At 38.5% G+C, this 24,134-nt stretch overlaps 1 protein-coding gene across 1 annotated transcript in view; it reads right to left on the bottom strand.

Moving 5' to 3' along the window:
- Positions 1–24,134, bottom strand: part of LOC115429107 (probable flavin-containing monoamine oxidase A) — a 131,335-nt gene that overhangs the window by 68,894 nt on the left and 38,307 nt on the right. The window contains exon 7 of the mRNA XM_030148358.1: positions 17,631–17,715. Within this exon, the coding sequence (XP_030004218.1) occupies positions 17,631–17,715 (85 nt within the window). The remainder of the gene's footprint in view (positions 1–17,630; positions 17,716–24,134) is intronic.

Genomic DNA, 24,134 nt, shown 5'->3' with positions numbered 1-24,134 from the left:
TTAAAACTTCTACAGTGAACGTGGTCTGTCCTTTTTAGGTTTTAAAAGACATTTTCTGTCGGTGAACAAAGCTTCCAAAACTCACTTTTACTGCATTGCCTCCGAATCAGCATTTGCTAAAGCGCTCATCAGGAGCACTCATCAGGAGAGATCCAAAATGCTCACAGATAACTAAATTCATTTCCACAGAGTTTAAACTACGAGATACAAATCACATTGCGTTACTTATCTTCACCATCACATCAGCTCCTACTTCATGTTTAATCTCTAAATTAGGCTCCATTAGTTTCATTCACAGCACAGCGGATACTGGCCTAGAATCCTGGCTCGCACAGTGTCAGCTGGCAAATCAATGCTAATGCACTGCTTACCTGTTTTCGAGCAGTGTAAACAAGGCTGTGGACTAAACTGACTGGCAGATGTAATAGTTTCCTCACTACTGGCCAACCCTGCTGTCATTACAGCGCTCGTCTTCCTCCACGAGAAGATAGATGGCAGCATCAGATATCGCACTGCTTGGCTGCCTGTCAGGTTCAGTTCCAATCTCCTTTTAGATGGGAATGAAATCTCAGATGCAATCTCCCTTTAGTCAAGTACAGCAACCAAGTACAGCAAGTCATGTCAAAAACATGATCTTCAAACACTCGACGACAAACTAAAAACTATATTTCTGCGAATTGCAGATCAATGTTTCTAAACCAAAAATACATTCCACACCATGTGTACCAGTGATATAGTCATGGTTCATTTTTCTTTATGAGGGAGTATAATGAGGCTATAAAACAACCATAATTGTTTTGGAATCCAGATGTTGTATTTGCCTGTTCACTTATGCATAAAAACCCCACATGGAAACACCAAAAACTACAACAAAACTTGAAACAGGCTATTGCAAGTTTTTACACTTGGTAGAGGTTAAAAAGTCAGCGTATCAATAATAGTGCAATGGAAACAGAATTAAAGCTTAGTTGTGTGTGTTTGTATGTGTGGAGCAATAAGGAAACTCCACCAGTCACTGGAATTAATACAAGAAACAGAAAAACCTGCCATGGTAGATGTAAAATACTAATTTACTTTCATCATATATGAAGAACTGAAAAGAAATGATAGTCAAAGCCTTTGGAAAACAGCAAACTGAGATCCTGGTCTGAATCCCTGAATATGGTTCAGACTTTCACTGTCAGCTGCCTCAGTGTCCACTGGTCTTCAATCAACAGCTCAATCAACAGCCAAAAAAGACGTTATTGTATGAAATACAACTTCCATCGAGCCCTGTGATGAACTGCTGACATGTCCAGGGTGTCCCCCGCCATCACCTGCTGGTAGCTGGGATAAGCTCCAGCACCTCCACAACCCTGTCCAGGACTCAGCAGTTTACGAAAAACTAGATCCAAATCCTATACAGGTGTAAAGATGCCTCAGAGGATGCAGGTCACGGAGTAACAAGGTTTCTCACCCCCATCTCATCACACGTCGGGGTCAGGACACTGAAGCGTTGGTTTTCAAAGCACTGGGGTGTACGCACTGTTGGATTTCCTCCAGGTGAAGCGAGTGCTTGGGAAAATCTCACATTTGGAAAGTTTTACCAACTTCTGATCACTTCACTGGAGGAAAGTCCCTTGATTTTAAAACTGTGGCCGAAGTGACACTGATAATTCTATTCTCCTGTTTGACAAAAGAAAATCAATGTTCAGAAAAAATGAACAGACCTAAAGATCATCACAAAGTGTCTAGACCTACACAACTGCTGTTTATACACAGCAGATGCAATACTGAAGTGTTTATCATGACGCTGTGAAAAAGACACAGTGATCATCTATGTCTGAAAATGAATTATGTATCCGCCTCAATAGATCATAGTAGAAAGACTCTGGTCCACTGATTTAAGGACCAGAGTTCAAGTCTTCCTTAATTTCCTGAGGGCTCTGCCCAAGGGATTAGTAAAATTCTATCTAATCTAATCTAATCTAATCCAGTCTAATCTAATCTATACTGACAGTCAATAGAAACTTTGAGGTAGAAATGTCTGCATATTTCTACTTGTAGGGGGGTTGTAATTATTCATTGTGGATTTATTGATGACTCAGTGCTCGGGTAGTTGAGATAATGATGAGTTGTCATGTTGTCATGGTTCATTGCACATGGGTTGGTCTCTTTGCAAAAGTGGACCAAATACACATTGAATAATACTCAGTGGGTATCTGCACAATTTGAGGATTGGTTTTGAAGGCCTATATAAAGGCCCAAAAAGGCCACCGTTGTTAGTCCAGTGAACGGCATCATGCCACGTTCTATCACGTGAACAACGTCTCCGGGCACTGGGTATGGTGGAGGCCGGTTTGAGCTACAGTGATAGAGCCAGGCCTGTGTATGGGCTGTTCCCAACCCACAATCAGAAACCTGGTTGAACGCCACAACACCACAGGATCTGTTGACGATAGACCGCATCCAGGGTGAGAGAGAGTGACAACTCCCAACCAGGACCGCTACTGTTGTGACTTTGTGTTTGGCAGGTGCCATTTTCTTTCGTTAATTTTTTTGTTTTGAAAAAATTCCAGTTTAGGGTTCCAAAATAAAAATTATGTCGAAAAATATGGTCTCAAAGTTTTCATAGACTGTGAGTGTACATCTGTGGCGGCTGCTCGGCTTTCAGACAGTGGAAGCTCATTGTCAGCTTACATCCAAAAAAAAAAAAAAAAGTCAAGTCATTTAAGCATACATTCGGCCCTTCGTTCCTTTTTAAGAAAATGGTCAGTGACCTTATCGTACCAGTAGGCGTCTTTTCCAGGGACTGGACCAGTCTCCTCTCTGCTTAGATTGCCTTGGCCCATTGTGTTGTGGGTGTAGGACTTCAGCCTTTTTAAACAGATGCTCCTTTCACTCCGACCTAGCCGACAGTTTGATTGATTTAACTATCCTCAAAACGATATTAAACTCGAACAACAAATGATTAAATTATGGAACTGAAACAAGAAAACGCTGAAATTATGTTAAATTGAAGCAAGGAAGTCCAATGAGTGTGTTTTATTTACAGTGCAAAAAATGAACGAGTAATTTCGCAGTGGTTTCTCTCTCTCTTTCACAGCAGAATGTGTGGCGGTATTAAACTGAACTGTGTCAGTGAAGGAGTAGATCTCAAACTAGCTGTCAGTCAAACGGGATTCAGCCTTTCGACTGATCATCCAATCAGCACGTGGGATTCGGGTGTCCAGCCCGGCCGAGCTCCGCCCACAGCTCCATTCACCCCCAGAGATGCCCGGCGTCCGGGGGCGGGACAACATCGTGGCATTTATCCAATTACCGTCCAGTTTTGAGGCAATGAAAAAAACTGTTCCACTCAGTCCCATTGAAGCCCAGAGACGCCCGCAGTCTACGGACAAATGCACTGAGCAGAGATCGAATGAGAAAACAGAGACACGGGAATGGAGGAGAAGTGAACAACATCGAGTCTGTTGATTTGTGATAAAGCTGATTTGAACGAACTCATCTTTGAGATGAACGTGTTCTAACGCATTTGTAGTCAATAAAATGTCAACACAACCGAACATATTTAATCATTTAATTTTCGTAATTTTAGGGGAAGCCGGGCTTCCCTTGCAGTCTATGAGAAATCGCCACTGGTGTACATAGTATTTCAATACCAGTGGCATCATTATTCATATGACTGAGGCCACTGCCACACCCACCAGTCACACTAACAACACAACCATCACCGTTGGCATGAAGCAACAGACACCGAATCACAGTGGTAAAGGCCGTGACTCTGGATGGTGTAACACACAAAAATGTGTCCATAGTTAGCAGATAAACAGTCGCAGAAAAAATTATTAGACCACCCCTTGTTTTCATCAATTTCTTGTTCATTTTAATGCCTGGTACTATTAAAGGTACATTTGTTTGGAGAAATATAATGATAACAACCAAAATAGCTCGTAAGAGTTTAATTTAAGAGCTGATATTTAGTCATTTTCTATGTTTTCTTGATAATAACCAAAATCACTTCAGTTCTTACATCAATATCTGTGGCATTGTACTGACAAAAACAGTACTTTTAGACCAGACCTGGGCATTGTACGGCCCGGGGGCCACATGCAGCCTGATAGCTGACCCTGACTGGCCCGCATGAGGTCATTGGCAAATCAAAGTCAATGCAAATATATAACACTGTAACAGATGCAACTAATACAACGGCAATGCTTTTATTTTGAAGAATTTGCTAAATTAGCATATTTATGTGTTGTACTTTCTGTACTTAGCATAAGGCTTATGCACTGATTGGTTTGCTGGTCAGCTAACGGTAAAAAAAGAAAGACTGATTTGGAATGCAGAGTTTTTAACAAGACATGGAGTGTAAGTATTTCTTTGCTGAAGTCAGAGGTAAATAAAAAGAAAAGGGACTGAGATATGCAAACAAAGGTGGATGGATTTCTTGTCTTTCATGTAAAATTAATGTAGAGCTGGTTTTGCACATTTTCGAAAAGTTTTTGTGAATATTCATTAAATAGTTGTATTCTGTGCTCCACATTTTCAATGTATTGTTTCATTTACTGTTTTTATAGAGATATATATTGAGCAAGTGCATTGCAAGTGTATTGGTCCTTAACAACTGTCAAACTTTCTCATGTGGCCCCATAAGAAAATAAATTGCCCATCCCTGTTTTAGACATTCCATGTTTTCTTTTCTGTCTGTTTTAGTCACATGATACACACAGGAGTTAGTACTTGATTGAATAAAATTTGTTTTTGATTACTTTTGATGATGTAATATTTTTTTTCCACGACTGTATAATAGAAGCATTATGAGTAAACAGTAAACATATATTTATGCCCACAGACGCACTATGGACACAGGGTCAGGCAGCTGCTCCGTCTGGAACTTCCTACTTCCTAAGGCGAGACAGAATAACACACTGAAAGTAAATGTTAATTTACCAACAGCAGAGTTGCCTCTGTAGTCACTGCTGAATGTTAGACTCTGTGTCTAATTGCATTATACTCTGGGTGCATGCTGGGAAAGCTTAATTAGAATTTTTGTTACACAACCACAAAGCAAATCTACATTGTAACCTGTTTACCAACCAAAACATGCATCTACTTAAGATTTGTAAAAGTCAACACATGGCCAAAAATCTCATTCCCAAGCTCTTTTTCTTTTCATGCATCAAGATCTCATATACGGTGAAACCAAACACTTCATAAATCACTGAGGCGAGTGAGAGAAGTGGCAACACAAAAAGAGGGGAAAAAAAACTTGACGGAACTCGTTATAAAAGATGGATGGATGAATGGGGAGATAAATCCAGGAGCCAAGAACAGGACTAATGTGACATATTGAGCAACACAGCTCATATCCAGCATTTGCATCTTTACACATGAATGCAGTTGCATGTATCTCTCTTCACGCCAAATCTTCATGTTTCAGATGTTTTCATGAATGCACTGATTAATTAATTGAAAACCAAGTGAGTGTGAGAATTAACTGGGAACATCAGAAACAAATATCTGTAAATAAAGACCTCTCTGCAAGGAGTAATTTTTGCAAAAAGGAACTTGTGCCGGAGGCTGGAACACTGAACGCTTGAGCCTTGGAACTTATCTTACGTCATTATCAGTGTTAAGCTCTTTACCCCCCACTCGCTGCAATGCTGCTCAAGGTTAGCTGAAACATGTCACGCAGATGGCATCAAACAGCAGTCCTGTCTTTAATTTATTCCTTCCTTCTTTTGGGTGAGGTGACATCTCAATCACTGGCTTGCCTTTGGCTTTTGAGAGTCCTTGTCAACCTCCCTGCACTGATTTAAGGCCAAAGCGTGGCACCGTGGCATCGAAGCCAGAGCAATCCATGCTGCATAATTCAACACAGCTCTCAAACCTGTCTCATTAAGGATCTTGGCCATGGTCCGTGGCTCAGTGTATGAGGCTATGAGTGACAGATCTGTTGCCAGCTTAGTACAAACAGGCACAGACCCAGAATAAGCCTGAACTTTAGATTCAGAACCTTCCAGTCCAGGCCAAACCGGGCCTTACCCCAAGCTCGAGGAATAGTTAGAGGAATAGTTAGCACAAAACATGACTACAATCAAACTACACGTGAAAATATTTACTTAAAATGGTCTCAGAAATTGTTTCTATGCACCTCATGTGTAAGTACAAACATGTTTCCTATGAACATGATGCCCTTGAGCAAACATATAAATTGTTCTAATGCAATGTATTTTGTCTGCTAAAAATTTTACAAAACCAGAGGGTTTTGAAGCCAGTATTATTAAAGAGGTCCTACTCACTAAAACATGTAAATGTAATGATGAGGAAACACATTAAGGCTGGTATTAATAACTATGAAAAAAAACTGTCTAGTTTATAAATTCTCCTTTTTTTTAATTAGTGAAAACATCTCAACACAGCACTTCCTGTTTGAAGTCATCTTCAACCCTTCCAGGTCAATACTGATGTAGACTTAAGGAACTTAATGCTTGGACTTCAGAGGTTGTTTGTGAAATAGGAAAGTATGATGTTGCTTTATTCAGAAACACCAGAGTCCATTGAGAAAACAGTGACTCTGTCTCAGAACTGCTGCCTTCATCAGTAAATTTGTCTCAGTTTGTGTATTGAAATCACTAAAGTTATGCAGCTAATTCTCATTCATTCATCCATTTTCTGTAACTGTAAAGGCCTTTGCACATCCAGGAGTGCAGCAAAAAAAAAAATAGCACAAAAGAGCGAAACATTCACCCATAAATTTTTTGCATCAAAATGCAAGTGTGCGACATCTGCAGCACTTGTTCAATGACAGATTTCAATGTATTCCGATCGTCCTGTGCAATACAAATATTAATGAATTCAACATCACTTGGAGCCTCTTCAGCAATGAGTCTCCATCTGCCTGATCCAGCGTCTTCTGGTCCTCTAGGTCTATGTCCCATGTCCAGGTATAAAGACACAGGGTGAAAACTGTGTTTGATTTACATGACTTTTAAGTTCCAGAAAAACTGCTCTAATGGTCTAGTTGTTTGTCAGTGCTGCTCCACACATTTTCCTTCACTTCATCACTTTAATCATTGGTGTATTTTAGTTTTAGTTGAGTTTTAGTTTATTTCAGACACAAACATAATACAAAACATAAGGGGAAAAAATAAAACAAAACAATATTAAAAAATAGAATAATAGAAAAAGAAGAACTGTTGTGCTTGAAAGGCAGCAGCAGGAAGAAGCCACTGCTTATCCAGTCCTACCCCCCGATTCCAGTCCTCAGACTGTTAGTGCCTGATCACGTTATACAACATAAGATTATGATTATCCATAAACACACCCCTACAAACCTGTACACACATACAGTCACATACACATACACATACACATTATTTTATATCTACACCTGTACACCAACCCACATCCGCACCCTCATGTATACACATACACACACCATACAATATAACAACGTGACAATCCAAATAATGTTCACACCCTCCCTTGAGCCAAATATTGTGACAAAACCATTTCTGTCCATTTTTTTTTTAGTTTTTTTTTACTGTTTGAACACTGCCTGAGGTCTACCCCCAACCCATTCCAAAGCTTGACCCCACACACCGATACACACAAACTTTTCCTGGTTGTCCTGACTGCTGGGACTTTGAAATTCCCACATCCCCTCAGGTTATAGCCCCCCTCACTATGGGCAACTAATTTTTATTTGTTGGCTGGTAGTTGATTTTTATTGGCTTTATATAGAAGTTGACCTGTGTAAAAATTTACCAAATCATAGAGTTTTAATAGTTTTGACTTCAGGAATGAATGAATGAATGAATGAATGAATGAATACATTCTAGTGGACCCAACAGGTCTGGGACCATCATTGTTGTTGTCACATGACATTTGCAAATGATGGTTAATGCTTTTACTCGTGTTGTGAAAGGGCTGATAAATGCCATGAGATTTGCTCATCTTGTGTGAAAGTACTCATGATATAAACTGCTGTTCAAGTTTTGACATGAAAATTTACTGCACACACACACACACACACACACACACACACACACACACACGCACGCACACACCCACACACAAAAAAGAAACAGACCTGTTGTGCAAAGACTTTAAGGACTGAAAGTGATCCTCATCTGTGCCTGTACCTGTTGGATCTTCTCACTCTGAGGCAGTATTACTAACCTGACCACATACAGATCTGTGAAGTTAAATTGGTGTTGTGGTCACTCCAGTGGAAGTGGACTTGAAGAGAACTTCAGGACTTCAGTTTCCCACTGGAGAGGATTGTCAGTAACATAAAATAGTGAGAATGTTCTAAATATAGAGTAGACTTAAGGCTGCAGTGCTTGACAGTTTTTGGCTACACTAGGCAAAAACTCCATAATTAACTTATTGTAATTGAAGTGGTCTGAGAGAACCTGAGTTTTCTTCTCCTGTTTTCTAGCTTTAGAAAATGTAATCCATGATGCAGATTGTAACTAATCACGTGTTTTCAGACGGGGGTGGGATAAATACAAGATTGACAGATGTAGTTACAAATCACTGACCAGTCACTGATTAAATTCACTTTTGCGTAACGGAATGAAATGACATCGGATCATCTAGATTTAGTCTTTTAGTTTGTGCCGATAGACCAGATAATTATCACATTCCTGATTTTGCCTCCTATAACTCTAAATTGATTTTCAATTTGTAGGTTTTAGGTGGAAAACTAGCACAAAAACATCAAACTAAACCTTTCAGTGCCTCATATTTTTGTATTCTTTCCTCTCTCACATATCCACACCTCCTGTACTATGTTTAACACAAAAAGCAACTGGATTAACTCAGTGTTTTTCTACCTTGGGGTCGGGACCCCACATGGGGTTGCCAGGAATTCAAATGGGGTCACCTGAAATTTCTAGTAATTGATTGAGAAAACTGGAGAAAACGCCTATGTAAAGATATGCTTTAGGTCAAATATCTGAGTATATTTTATTTATTACAATTTGATTTTACATACTTAATATTTGGAACCAATGTTCACTTTTAAAGTCTTTGAAAAGGTTCATTAAGCATCTTTGTGTCATTTATGCAATAAATTATATACATTTTTCAAATTGGATTTTATATTTTTTGTGTGTTTTTTGGCCTTTTGTGTTGATATAGTAGGTTAAAGTGGAAAAAATTATAGGCAGATGAGATAGATGAAGTTGTGCTGAAAAAAGATACCAAACATGGGTATAATAAACATTTCTTTATATACTATATAAAGACAAAATCAAAAGAACTCAAACACAGCCGAAATAGGCTCAGACCCTTAACGGTTAAGATGCTGCAACTCTTTCATAATTCAGATTTTGGGTTATTGTTTGTTTAGTTTTAATTGTTAGCCTTGTAAATACAAGACGGACTGACTGTACATATCCTGACCAAGGAAAATTAAATTAATTTCAGCAAAAAAAATGTCTCTGTTTTGAAAGTCTGGGGTCACCAGAAATGTGTGATGCTAAAATGGGGTCACGAACCAAAAAAGGTTGAGAACCACTGGATTAACTTTTCAGTTGCATATGAACGTTCATTTATAAGAATAAACTAGATGTTACGTTATGGAACTTTTAACAGACCATGATTTTGTAAGTCATACTCCATCCTTCCTTTTTCTGCTTTGACAAATCACAGCTCTCCTAATGACACTTGAACAACTGTAAATTCAGTACTATTCTCCAGAGCCAAAGCTGTTGCAGATGATGGATATTACCACTCTGACAGGACATGATATTGAAGGGGTCTCTGAATACAAATACCTGGGGATTGGTCTGGATCAAAAACTTACATTTAAATTTCATACTGACTCACTTTTATCAAACTAAGATCAACAAGTGGTGCCAGACACAACATTGTATGTATTGTAGCTTATTTTGGCATCGACCCAGCCGATGTCATCATGTCAGCATATCAGTTGTCTCTAAATATGTGCCACATTTGAAGTAAAATTGAAACAAAATTGATGTTTTTATAGACGTGAAATGTTGCCTGTTATAAAAAATGGGAGGGGGGAAAAAGATTTTAAAAATTCATTGAAAATTTGAACTTTGACCTACTTTTCCCAAAATGTTGTGATATCTACTCGGGGTCACTGGCAATCTATAAACCCAATTTGGTATGAATTCAACCAATAGTTTTGCTGCTACAGTGTTAACAATCAAACAAAGGAACCCCCCCCCCTTTTCTAAAGGGTTAAGTATGTTGAGGATGTGCACAGAAACCAATATAACCTCCCTACTCTTTATATGCAGTACAAAGTGTGCCCCTGAAGGTGTAGGTTGCGAAACATGTTCTATTCATTTATAAAGCCTTTGTTAAAATGTCCATATAGAACTGTATAATGACACAAGCAAACATCATAACTGGACAATATATCATTTTATATTTGGCATTTAGCTGGAATACATTACCAGTGTACAGGGTGGGGAAGCAAAATTTACAATGAACATTTAGTTGTTTTTTTCTCAGCAGGCACTACGGCAATTGTTTTGAAACCAAACATATATTGATGTCATAATCATACCTAACACTATTATCCATACCTTTTCAGAAACTTTTGCCCATATGAGTAATCAGGAAAGCAAACGTCAAAGAGTGTGTGATTTGCTGAATGCACTCGTCACACCAAAGGAGATTTCAAAAATAGTTGGAGTGTCCATAAAGACTGTTTATAATGTAAAGAAGAGAATGACTATGAGCAAAACTATTACGAGAAAGTCTAGAAGTGGAGGAAGCAACAAAAAAACGTACCAAAGCTTTTATTAAAGCTCTCAAATCCAAAATCCTACAGGATCCAACCAAATCCATGAGAAAAATGGCAATTGAACTTGAGGTAGACAATAAGACCGTTAGAAATGCAGTAAAATATGATTTGAAGATTTAAATTCTCATGACTTTCAATAAACTAATTGGTCATACACTGTCTTTCCATCCCTGCCTCAAAATATTTTAAATTTTGCTTCCCCACCTTGTACATTTAAGCTTTTGAGTGCTGTTTTCCTAGGCTGTTTTCAATCAATCAATCAATCAATCAGTCAATCAGTTTTTATTTCTAAAGCACTTTACAATAAACAAGCTGACCAAAGTGATGTACAATAAAAGAATAAAGATAAAAGCATCACAAATAAATAACAATAACAACACAGTGCATTGTCCTATTAAAACAAAGTACCACAGTACTAAGTGTCAAAGGGCATTCTGAACAGATGACTTTGAAGTTTCATTCATTCATCCTTTAATAAGGATTGAATGAAAACGAGATGCACCCACTATTCTTGTATATTAACAAAGGTCTTGAACATTTCATGTTCCTGTCTCCTGAGTGGGCATAGTATTTGAGTGGATGGATGGCAGTGGATTAATAAAATGGAAATAAAATAATAATACATGATTTCCTGTTGGTTTTTACCTCAAGTTTGTTGCAGAAACAGCATAAATTCCCTTTTGATCTGAAAAACATAATTTTAGTGCCAGATCATTTGGAAGATGTGCAGCCTGTGAAAAACAGGTCTGGTAATTGCTTGGGTGTCTCTGGGCTGAAATAATCAGTAGAAATATGTAAAATCAGAATGACTAGGGCAAGCTCTGCATCTTGTCTCTAAAAAGGGGTGGGAAAGTAAAGAAAATGAGTGAAACTGAAATAGGAAATGACTCTAGTTTTTAAGGAATGTTTTTATTTAGAATTGATTCATACACTTCTGTCTTTTCCTGTTAGTTATGATGGCATTAATGTATTTTGTAAGGTCACCATACCTTTTTTGGTTCATCTGTATATGTGAGTGAACTTCTGGCCAGATTTGGAGAATTGTGGAGGAAATGTGGCCATTAAGCCAAAATCTAACCTATTCATGAGTCCAAGTGAACAATTATGGCAAATCTGAAGGCCTTGTGTCATATTGGTTCTGAGTTAAACAAAGATGAAAGGTTCATGTGCTTTTTCTTTGAGATTCCTTATCTGATTTTTGAGATGTTCTTTGGGAGGATGGATGGATTTGGAATGACGTGGACATTTTGGAGACAAAGTGAGAGTCCAGATTGAGATGTTTCAGATATGTACAGAGGAGGGATAGTGAATACATTGGTAGAATGATGATGAAGATGGAGCTACCAGGCAGAAGACAAAGAGGAGATGTATGGATGTGGTGAAGGAGGACATGCAGGTAGTTGGTGTGGAAGAAAATGCTGCAGGAGACAGAGTCAGATGGAAGCAGGTGATTTTCTGTGGCAACTAGGGATGGGAATTGAGTATAGGTTGTTGTAGAGAACCGGTTCCCAGAAGCTCAGTTCCCTGGAAACATTTGTCTGTTTGCTTAACGATTCCACTCATTTGTTCTGTGATGCCAGCACTTCATTTCTGTATTTTGGTTCAGAAGCCTCTAAAACATAGTTGTATTTCGCCAGTAAAGATGACACTAGGGCCATTTCACAGTTGGAAAACTTCCATTATGACAAAGGGTTAAATACCTCCAACATGTAGAAACATTTAACCACAGCGTCCAATTAAACTGCACCAATGGAACATCTCTGATTGGCTGTTTAACAGAGGGGGAGGTGACTCTGGAGGTGGAGCCTACAGCAAGTCATCCTCTGTCGCAGCTGCTAACTTTAAACTCCTCCGGGTTCTGTCGGTACTGTTACTGTTCCATTTCACTGTGTCAACCTGCTTTACTATTGTTTATGAATAATCTCCATGTCCTAGAATTACATTTAGATGACGACAAGGCTCAGAGGCTGCAGCAGGTGGATCTAACACTCCTTTAACTACACCTTTAGAACCCTTTAATAGGTTTGTTTGAATTTAATGCAAAATATTAGTGCATATTTGACGTTAAAGAATTAATGCAACAAAATTATTCGTCCTATCGAGACTTGAGAAGAGAATCTGTATCGATAATGGAACCAGGAGTGCCACCACTGACCAGTCTGAATCAGACCATCCTAACATGTTATAAAATCCTCATTCTTTCAGAATATTTACATTTGTTCATTAAACAGTTCAGGAAAATATGATTGTGTTTCATTCTCTGTTTGTGTGTGTACAACAGTGTATATGTGTGACATTGTGAATGATTTGATACGGAAAATGGTGAAACAAACTCCACTCTGACCTGTCCAACTACTTTCCCACTCAAAAAAAAAAAAAAAACACTCAGGAATTGATAGGAGAATTGATAAGGAATTGGATTGGTAAGCAGAATTGACAGTGGCATTGATATTGATAAAATCCTATCAGTTCCCACCCCTAATCACCACTTTGTTTTTGTACATTTTGTACATGTTGTCAGTTCACTTATTTTATCAAACATGTTTTGATAAATAAATGCCGATTTAAAAAGTGTGTATGATCTGTCAACTAAATGTAATATATTATTACTGTTAAAAAGACTGGAAGGACTTGAAATTCAAAGTTTAAGACTTGGGACTTGACTTGAAACTTATCAGCCTTGACTCGGGACTTGAGGACAAAGACTTGAGACTTACGTGTGACTTGCAAACCACTGACTTGGCCCCACCTCTGTACAAAACAATACCAGGGGTATACAGGGTGGGGAAGCAAAATTTACAATGAACATTTAGTTGTTTTTTCTCAGCAGGCACTACGTCAATTGTTTTGAAACCAAACATATATTGATGTCATAATCATACCTAACACTATTATCCATACCTTTTCAGAAACTTTTGCCCATATGAGTAATCAGGAAAGCAAACGTCAAAGAGTGTGTGATTTGCTGAATGGACTCGTCACACCAAAGGAGATTTCAAAAATAGTTGGAGTGTCCATAAAGACTGTTTATAATGTAAAGAAGAGAATGACTATGAGCAAAACTATTAGGAGAAAGTCTGGAAGATACTATTAAAGAAGAATGGGAGAAGTTGTTACGTGAATATTTGAGGAACACTTGCGCAAGTTTCAGGAAGTGTGTGAAGGCAGTTATTGAGAAAGAAGGAGGACACATAGAATAAAAACATTTTCTATGATGTAAATTTTCTTGTGGCAAATAAATTGTCATGACTTTCAATAAACTAATTGGTCATACACTGTCTTTCAATCCCTGCCTCAAAATTTTGTAAATTTTGCTTCCCCACCCTGTATATGTGGGGGTGCTTTCCTTAACAGCCATAACTGGCATAAAACTGAAAGTGAAATTTAAGAAAAGGTGAGTGTTTGCGTTCTTCACATGGGCTACATGTATTCGTTCGGTACACCTCTGTATTGTATTGAAGGCCCTGAACCGAAACAGTTTGCGCACTACTTGTTAGTAACCTGGTTGCCTGAGTTCTTGTCATATTTTCTCCCGAGGGAACGCTCATTACCTCCCGCTGTAGCCCAAACATTAGCGTATGTGCTGCAGCTGCTCTTACACCTGTGCTGTCTGCGTCAACTTAACTTAACATGGCTCTAGTGTGGTTGGTTTGGTGCAACGCTTCTTAACTATGATTGGCTGTTCTTATGTCGGTCAAAACGAATAAATGCTCTGCGATCAAATGAGCATTTATTCCTCTCTGTGCCATTTGCCCGTACAGAGCTGGGAAAAAGGGCATTTACGTACTCTGCTCTGTCCACATGGAATATGTTGCTAAAAGACTGGAAACTCTCTGAATTGATCTCCCTGAATGCTTTTAAATCCAAACTCAAAGTGCTGGAGAAGAACTCAATGGCTTGCACGTGTTTTTCATAGGTTGAATTGTCCTGTAAATTATTGTTTGTTGTAACTGTATGGGGTAATTGTATGTTGTAACTATGTGTTGTGTTTCATGCTGTCTCTTGGCCAGGACACCCTTGAAAAAGAGGTTCTTAATCTCAATGGGATCCTTTTCCTGGTTAAATAAAGGTTAAATTTAAAAAAAAAAAAAACATGGACAAAGGAATTCTGTCAAAATTGTATTGAACATGTGTCATATTTCTATCGAGGAAAAGTTATTTTGCAATATATATCGTGTTTGTTTTATCGCCCAGCCCTACATTTCACCCGTCCTATATGCACAGTCCCTAGCATTAGCATTAGAATTAGTACATAGCAAACATTTTGATCAGTGACCTGCCACTGAAGGCACTGAAGGACCAACTCCAGAACTTCATGAGCATCATGGTCAGAGGCACCAACAGGAGAATTAACCTGCGCCTGTTTTTAATGGCAGGGATGAAACCCTAGCAGCATGGAGAAAACAGGTGAACTCACCACAGAAAGGTATGAGGTGGAAGTGCTAACCCAGTGGTTCTTAACCTGGGTTCGATCAAACCCGAGGGGTTCGGTGAGTCAGTCTCAGGGGTTCGGCGGAGGTCAAGACACACACTCGACTCATTAGTCGGGTGTGTGTGTCGGGCTAGGTCCGTGTATGTAAACAAACGGCTTTGGAGACTCTTTCTCTGATTGACATCCAATATACGCGGTGTATTGTTTTTGCTTATAGCACTACAACACATCCGGAAGTGTTTATAATCTCTTCCACTCGTCTGACGATGAATTATTTGAGTATTTTCCACATCGTTGTTATGACTGCTACTTCCTGCTAACCACGGAGGCAGCCATGTGTAGCGTTTGTTTACATTTTTCGGTCACCGCACTGGTCAGTTACAATCATGTGACAACCGACGCACCGTCACGGATGGAGAAATCGTATTACGCTAAAGCCGAGCTAGTGCCGTAATAAAACAACGATCACAAAAATACTGAAGGAGTAACGAGAACTTTTTTTTTTTATACACTACATGCAATTATCTTTTTTTATGTCAAAATTGCGTGGTTCGGAAAGTTCGGAGCGAGATGAAACGAAAACCGGGTTGACCTGACAGCCTACACATACATATACACAACAGCAGAAGTCACACTGATTTGCAGTAAATATTCATTATTATTGTAGCCTGATGGAAATTAGGTGATGGGTGTGTGTTAAAATGTTAAAAATGATAAATAGCATAAATACAATAAGTTCATTATTGGAATACATAAGGTTAAAAATTAAAACCATTTCAGTGTGGTAGTATTAAAAAAGGTCATGTCTTTGTGAAAAGGTATGGAATTTGTTGTGAGTTCATGCACTGTATTGGTTTTGTTCTTTGAGCACAGTGATGTTAATGCACGGTTCATTTTGTGCACCAGTAAAACATATACCTGTGTCTTGAATTTGAAAAAAACATATCGTATTTTTTAATAAAGAAGGGTTCGGTGAATGCGCATATGAAACTGGTGGGGTTCAGTACCTCCAACAAGGTTAAGAACCACTGTGCTAACCACTACAGCACTGTGCCGCTGTAATGGAGATGACTATGCACAGACTTTCTCATAGAGATGCATCTGAAGCTAAAAATAATACCCAAAACTAGTTCTCCAAATAGAATGTCTTACACAGCCATCAAACTAAAAATAAACTAAAAGAAGAAATGTTTTTTTTAATGTCAAAGCTCTAATAATTGTGAACATCGAACTCAGTTTGAGCCGACAGTGTTTTGGGTTCATTGTAAGATTCGATTAGATCACATTATATATTTTTATTACTAATAAATAACAGAAAGACAGGCAGAGGGAGGGAAAAATGCACATCATGACTTAAGTATGAGAAATAAAACAAGTAACTTCTGAAAAAATGTACGGGAATAAGCAAAATCCTCATCAGGGATTGTCCCGTGGCTCCTAATGGGAGACTTTCAATTTAATGGACAAATTGGTTACAGAGCTTAAGACAAAGTAATTACAGGATGTAAAAGTATGAATAATGAATTTAAAAAAAAAAAATCAAAGCAAGCCAATATGATGTTACATTACTTTAATGGTTGGCTTCAGGAATTAATTTAAGTTGCTGGATTTTCTAATCCAATTTTGTGAACTCTCTTCTTTGTATGATGGAAAACTGAGGGAAGGATGTTCTGATAAAGGTGGGATGAAGATAATTATTAGCTGACCTTAATCTGTAATGGTGGATTTGGGGATTTAACTGAAAATGGTTTAGATCAAAACTAGAGCAGAAGTGATAAACAGATGGGAAGATGTTTTTGCAGATTTGAGTTTCAGGATTCTGTTTTTGTGAGAAGGAAATATAAATAGCCCCTTCTTCCCTGTTTTTCCCGTATAATGACAGATAAATGCACAGTAACAGGACACAAAACACAGTTAAATCTAGTTTTCACAGTATAATCCCCACTTTGAGGCTTGTTTTAAAATGTGCTATTTTTATTGTATTTTTTTAATTTCTCTAGAACTTGGTTCAATTAAAACTTTCTACTTTTTGTGAACAGCCAGAAACACTTTCCTGCTGGGGTTCTCATTTTTCCTTCCGTTAGCTCGGTTGCAGTGAGGCCGGTAATGACGTGTTTGCCACTTTCAGCTTCCCACTGCTGACCAGAACGAATGTCACATCAGCCCCCGGTTAAAAGTTTGAGACTTAACTCTAGTTCTGCTTCAAGATCCAATCCAGGCAGTTCCACAGCCCAGGGTCTACATTTACTTCAGCTGAAGTGACAGCCACACCCCACAGCCACAGAGTTAAGGAAATCACATTTATCTGCATGGGCGCACAGTTTGCCACATTTGACCGACATGGTGAGAGCAGACGATATTTGCCTTCTGCATCACTGAGGATTTCATTTAGTGTGTTGACAGAGGTGGGAGATGCACACTGACCTGCCAAATGAGGGGGGCAGGTGACAATCACGGCTCTGCACAAGTAGGAGCTGGTGGCGGTCTTCACCCTGGCCCACTCGCCATCCTGTTGAAATGTGCAAACACAAACACAAATTTATTGAATAAAACTGTTGGCATCGTACATCCTGTCTACTATGGTGGAACTTTTCACAAGTGTCATTTGCTAACTGGTTTTAGGAATAATTCATTTGAAATACAGTGTGCACAAGTACTGTAAATTAAATTAACGGGACTATTTGCTTCTTTGCGGTAGCTGACCCTGTACATAGAGGTCTGACTGTGCATATCTGAGGTTACATTACATTTTAAAATGATGACTTTCAGAGCTAAAATGCACATTTCTGCATAACACTCATGTTATTCATACATATTTTAAATAATTCATTCATGCATAAGCTGTAGTCAGCATTGCATGACTTGTATACCAAAAGAGGCTGTTTATTAAACATGTATTGAATTGATAACTGACAACTTAGTTTACAGATCAAACTTACTTTGTTAGATTCTGATCTTTATTTTTAGGCACTAACTTCTTATAAGGGATGGGATGTATTTAATACCATGTGTGAGTATTTCTATTCTATGCAACTGGAGGCTTCCAATATTACACTTCTTGTGTAATATTGGTTTCTTTTCAGATTCCATTTGCTCTTCCTTTTTCTCATCAGTGAAAAACTCAAATTTCCAAATGTGGCGATTTTGTGTGTTTATGTTTACCTCCGCCAAGGAGGTTATGTTTTTGCCAGGGTTTGTTTGTTTGTTTGTCTGTCTGTTTGTTTGTTTGTCTGTCCGTTAGTGTGCCACATAACTCAAAAAGTTATGGACAGATTTGGATGAAATTTTCAGGGTTTGTTGGAAATGGGATAAGGAAGAAATGATTACATTTTGGTGGTGATCGGGGGTGGGGGGGCCCACGGGGGGGGGGGGCACTGATCGTTAGTGTGCAACATAACTCAAAAAGTTATGGACAGATTTGGATGAAATTTTCAGGGTTTGTTGGAAATGGGATAAGGAAGAAATGATTAAATTTTGGTGGTGGTCAGGGGTGGGGGGGCCCACAGGGGGGGCCACTGATCAGCCTTGGCGGAGGTCTGCGCTCTCCGAGTGCTTCTAGTTATGTTTATGCATTTGGCAGATGCTTTTTTCCAAAGTGACTTACAGGGGAAAACCAATTAAATCACTCAAACAATCAAATTTATTTATATAGCGCCAGATCAAAACAAAAAAGTTATCTCATGACACTTTATATATAGAGTTGGTCAAAACCAGACTGTTTGACCATATTTGGACAAAAGGGCAGAACTATGAGAACTTCAAGTCTACAAGTGTGTATTTTTTTATTTATTTCAGGGTTCTCACTAGGATTTTTTCACAGCGTAGGGGCACCATGTATGTGTTCATGGCGCAAGTTTTGTAGGGGGGTCTGGGGGCATCCTCCCCTGTAAAATTTTGAAATTTATAACCCTTTGAAACACTATTTCCTGCATTTTGAGGGGCATATTTTGAGGAATGAAGCCAAGTTTTTGTCTTTGCTACACCAATGATTAAAAGCAAAAACTGTTTTTTTTTTCAATTTGTGAATGGTAATTATTGATGGGAATTACTCCATATAGGATAGTTGGAGCAGCACTCACACTACACACACGCACAGGCTAAATTTTAGATATAATTTTCCACGGGTGATCGGTCTGTTTAAATAAGATAAATTGACTGAAGTCTCATTGTCAGCCAGTGAGCGTAAGGCCTGTGATGTTGCCGGGCAGGCGTCAGACAATACCAAGGCACACAAAGGGGTGTTGATTTTATTGTTCTCATTTCCTGTCTGCAGCGCTTTGCGCCAAGACAAAGGTAGGGCTGCACAATTTTGGGAAAAAAAATAAAATCCCGATTTTTTTTCCTCTGAAAACTCGATTTTCAATTTTGAGTTTGATTTTTGGGTTAAACTACAAAAGACAACAAAAGTCAGCATGTCATTTTCATGAGCAGCCCACAATGCAAGCCACTGCTCCCTACCTCAAATCTGTGATGGTATCACGTGATGGGCCCACAGAAGTTTTTTTTTTTTTTTTTTTCATTAAATCTTTATTGAATTAAGTAGAGTATACAAACAATGTATACAGCAAGAAAATAACATAAGTTTGCCAAGGGGAATGGAATACACTACAATACAATGTCCAAATCAGAGCAAATACTGATGGTTTTTAGAGCCTTTTTGTTTCCAGATTTATCTAACAGCTTTAAATAAAGTTCAGCAGCTTTCAAAACATAAATAATATTTGGTTTTGTGTGTTAAAGAACTTACATTTGTGAATGAAAAAATTAGGAAGTTAGAGAAATAAATAAGTAGATATATTTTTTCTTTTCTGGGTATCTGGGCCCACAGAAGTGATACCAATGTAAGTCAGAGACAGGCATCAGTCGTGCGTGCGTGCGTGCGTGTGTGCGTGGACCACATAATATGAGTGATCCCCATGCGGTTCTATTTAAATTGGGGGATCCATGCGTGGAAGAGACGAACCCAGGACACGCTAGAGGGATTCTATCCCTGGGGCTGGTGCATGTGTGTGGGCAGAGGGCTGTCTGGGCTCCTCTGCTGAGGCTGATGACCCCGTGACCCGGATCAGAAGAAGACGGTACTGTACAGATCCAGGACAACAGAAGATGAGTGATCCCCATACAGTTATATTTCAATTGCGGGATCTGTCCGTGAAACATCGGTTTACACTGGTGTCACTACTGCGGGCTCATTAACAGATTTAAAGTCCGGTCATTACATGGACTTCTGTGAAAGACCGCTGTCACAGATGGGAGGAAGAGCCTACCGTAGCCCGCAGGCATATGGCCTGGAAGCGCATGGCCCGGAGGCACGAGAAAGATGAAATCGATTTCACGATTTCCCTTTTTTAAAAATCGTCCTAATTTAAAAATCCGATTTCAATTTAAAATTGATTAATCGTGCAGCCCTAGACAAAGGAATATATTTTTTCAAATTCAAATGTCGTTATCATTATGCTGGACGATCACACACACACACACACACACACACAAAAACACTGCTACGCTGGTTGAAAGACAGCGTCGTGGGTCAAATCTCAGCATCGGGGCCCCCCAGGGACAGCGTCGGGGGCCCCAACATTCAACCACACTAGCGAGAATCCTGTATTTTACTTGCTGGTTGATATTTATGGGGGTTTTTTTGTTTGTTTGTTTTTTTTTAATTTTTTTTATTTTATTTTTTTTATTTTGTATCTGTTTTTATCTGTTTAAGTATATCTGCGTTCTAATTATTTTATTATACTTATGTATTGTACTGTACAGTATTTTACTTCTATCTTTGGGCAGCTTCTGTTGTTTTCAGTGTGTTATAAATAAACTTGACCTTGACATTTGTCATAGTTCTAAGTGCTAACTTGCTGACTCAATGAAACATAACAAAGTCATATTACAGTTTTGTTAGTGGAGGCTGTTGACCATGACTATAGTAAAGCTGTTTGCTTTACTGAATAAGCTGAAACCTGAAGGTTTAACTCAATAGTGCAAGTTTTCATACCGACCCATCCGACAAAGTCCGACATGGTAGACGTCAACACTTCCATTTAACCTGAAATCTAATTAAGGAAGCAATAATTTAAAGATGGACCAGGTCACATATAAGAAGTGTTGAATAAAAAAGATGAAATTAGAACGACTCCTTGAGAAAAATAAAAAATAGAGATTAAAAAAAGGCTCTTTTTGGAGTACCATCAAATGGCTCTTTGCAGTAAAACAACTTTAAAAGCCTTGAGCATTGTCTTCATTTTGGAGCTGAGGTCTTTGCCCTGAAGAGTGAAATCTTTATTTTATGGACTACAGATTAGGTTAGAGTGGAAAAGCGGAGGACCCCCCCCCATGCACGTGAGTTTCTCATGAAGTATGAAATGTCACAGCCAGAAGAAACCTTGTTCTTTTTGCCACATCGAGAAGACAAACACATTTCTCTGTTCTCATGGAGCATGTACCAGGCTTTACTCTCAAATTCTCCTTAATTCTGAAACCTTCTAAGAGCAACGTCACATAATTGAAAACCTGGTTTTCTGAGCTGATGAAATGTTGACTGTTTCCCACAAACATGATGATCTTATAGAACATGATACATAACTGTAAAGTGAATACGCAGTAAAAGCAACACGTGCATGAATGCTGTACGATTTGAACAGAATGTCTTTGACTTTCCATATTTTAAGTCTATTGTAAGACTTGTTTACTGAAGCAGTGGTTCTTAACCTGGAGGGCTTGGGGGGCTTTGTCTGCATTGAGGTTACAAGTTGTGAAAATGATATTTGTCAGAATCAGAATCAGTTTTACTGGCTAAGTACGTCAACACAAACAATGAATTTGACTTCGGTTTTTCTTTGCTCACATTTCAACATGAACCCAATCATACTTGAACATAGACCTAATATAGACAAACATTTGACTAGAGACAAGGACAACGAGATGAGATTTACAATGGATTTATATTGTAACATGTGCATTTGTGCATGTTAAAGAAAAAAAATCTTATACACCCAATAAGATAATCATAGGGTCCATATGAACCTAATCAAAACATATTTTTTCTGCATTTAAAAATATCAACCTATTTAGTAGCCACACCCTCTTGACCTCTTGACTCCATCAGCCAGAGCAATAGCTTTGAGTTTTGTTTTGTTTTTTGTGTCAGTGTATCATCATCCTACTATATATTGCACATTTCGGCCGTGCCCCATGTCCATCCCATCGATGTTGCAGCACGGGACACAGGAGGGCGTTTGGGTGCAATGCCGCTGTTGCACCACAGGAGAGCGGTATGGCACCACAGGTACAATGCCGCTAGTATGTATAAAACGCCATGTCTGAAAAACGTAACAATGCAGATGACTCATCAGTATCAAAAAAGAAAGCCAAGAGTTGACTGTTTTTTTTGAAAGACAGGGCAGTTTTGATGGGCAGGGGGCTGCCTTGACTTGGATACAAGCGGGGGGATGGGGGAGGGGGGCTCCAAGGAAAAAAGGTTAGGAACCACTGTACTAAAACATGCAAGAACAAAGACTTAGATGCAGAACTTTTACTCAGAGTGCACTGTTTTCATATTGTGATTTTTTTATTGACATAAAGGCATAAGTCCTATTTGGACTGGACTAGTTTTACATAGGTACATGGGGTAAGGTGCCAGAGATTTTCGTCCGGAATGCGTTATGTTAGTAATCATCATTGTGACTTTTACCTTCTGTAAAAGGGTCTGGGAAAATGACCCCAGGTAATGCTAATCCCATGCGAATAGACCAGTAGTAAATATGTGTGTAGATATTCCGTCATATCCTGTTTACAAGTGTTTTTTTTTTTTTTTTTGCAGATTTTCAAGCACGGAGGCTCTTGAAGAAGCACTCCATTTTTCAGTATGCAGTCAGAAGCCTTGTGTTCTGTCAGAATTGGCATACGATAAACACGATTCAGAAGCAAAAGAAGGTCGAAAGCACTTATTAGAGGCACGGGACTTCTGATTGCTTTAGGTTAGCTAAGCAATGTAGCAGGGTCATGTGGCTACTAACAAAAATGTTAGTAGCTTAATCTGGTTGATGGACAATAATAATATTGTAATCATGATGTTATTACCTGATAACAGGAAGCAATGACATACGTACAGGACAACAGGAGGGGGCGGCGGTGTGTGAAAGGATTTATCCCTCCTACTTGTGGTAGTTTTACTGATATTTCTTATCACATGTGAATTGGTCATTAACCCTTTCATGCATGAATTATGAAAAAAGGTATGTTGATTTTTTTTTTTTTTAATTCCTGATTTTATTACTCAGCATTAGGCTAAAATTGAAATGCAGTTAGAATTTTTAAAAACAATGGTTTCATTAAGAAGATATTTATTCTCCTGAGACCAAGGAAAGTACAATTTTTTTTTTTTTTTTTTTTTTTTTTTAATTATTAGATAATTGCCTGTATTGGAAACATCATGATGTAACCATTTTTTCAGATGCATTTTTTAAAATATTTTTATGGAGTATGCTTTGTTGTGAACAGTTTTTTTTTTTAAATATATATAAAGCTGTGAAACTCTAAAACCCATAGCTGGGTCTTAGGAGGTTAACTATGAAATCACAGAGCAGTAAAAATTCTAAAACTAAGATGATATGTTTTCCATTGTATTGCCTAGGGTCTATAGACACTGCCCCCATGTGGTTCGGGGAATATTGCCTTTAAAACCCTTTGGAAAGTGAGCTTCAACTATGTGTCCACAAATGTGGACATCATGCATGAATAGGTTAATATTACCGACGTCCTGTGGTAAAGTGGCACATAAAGCCCCATGTGCCCATGTAAATCTAACCCAGACCAAATCGTGCTTTAGAAAATGTCCTCCACCACCAGGTATAAGAAAGAGAAACAGCCCTTTATGCAAACTTAATTTGATGCCAAGCTTTTTATAGGTAACGATTTTGGGTCAGTTTC

The sequence above is a fragment of the Sphaeramia orbicularis genome, chromosome 12 (assembly GCF_902148855.1).
Source record: "Sphaeramia orbicularis chromosome 12, fSphaOr1.1, whole genome shotgun sequence".
NCBI classification, from domain to species: Eukaryota; Metazoa; Chordata; class Actinopteri; order Kurtiformes; family Apogonidae; genus Sphaeramia; species Sphaeramia orbicularis.
This window is presented reverse-complemented; position numbering and strand designations above follow the sequence as displayed.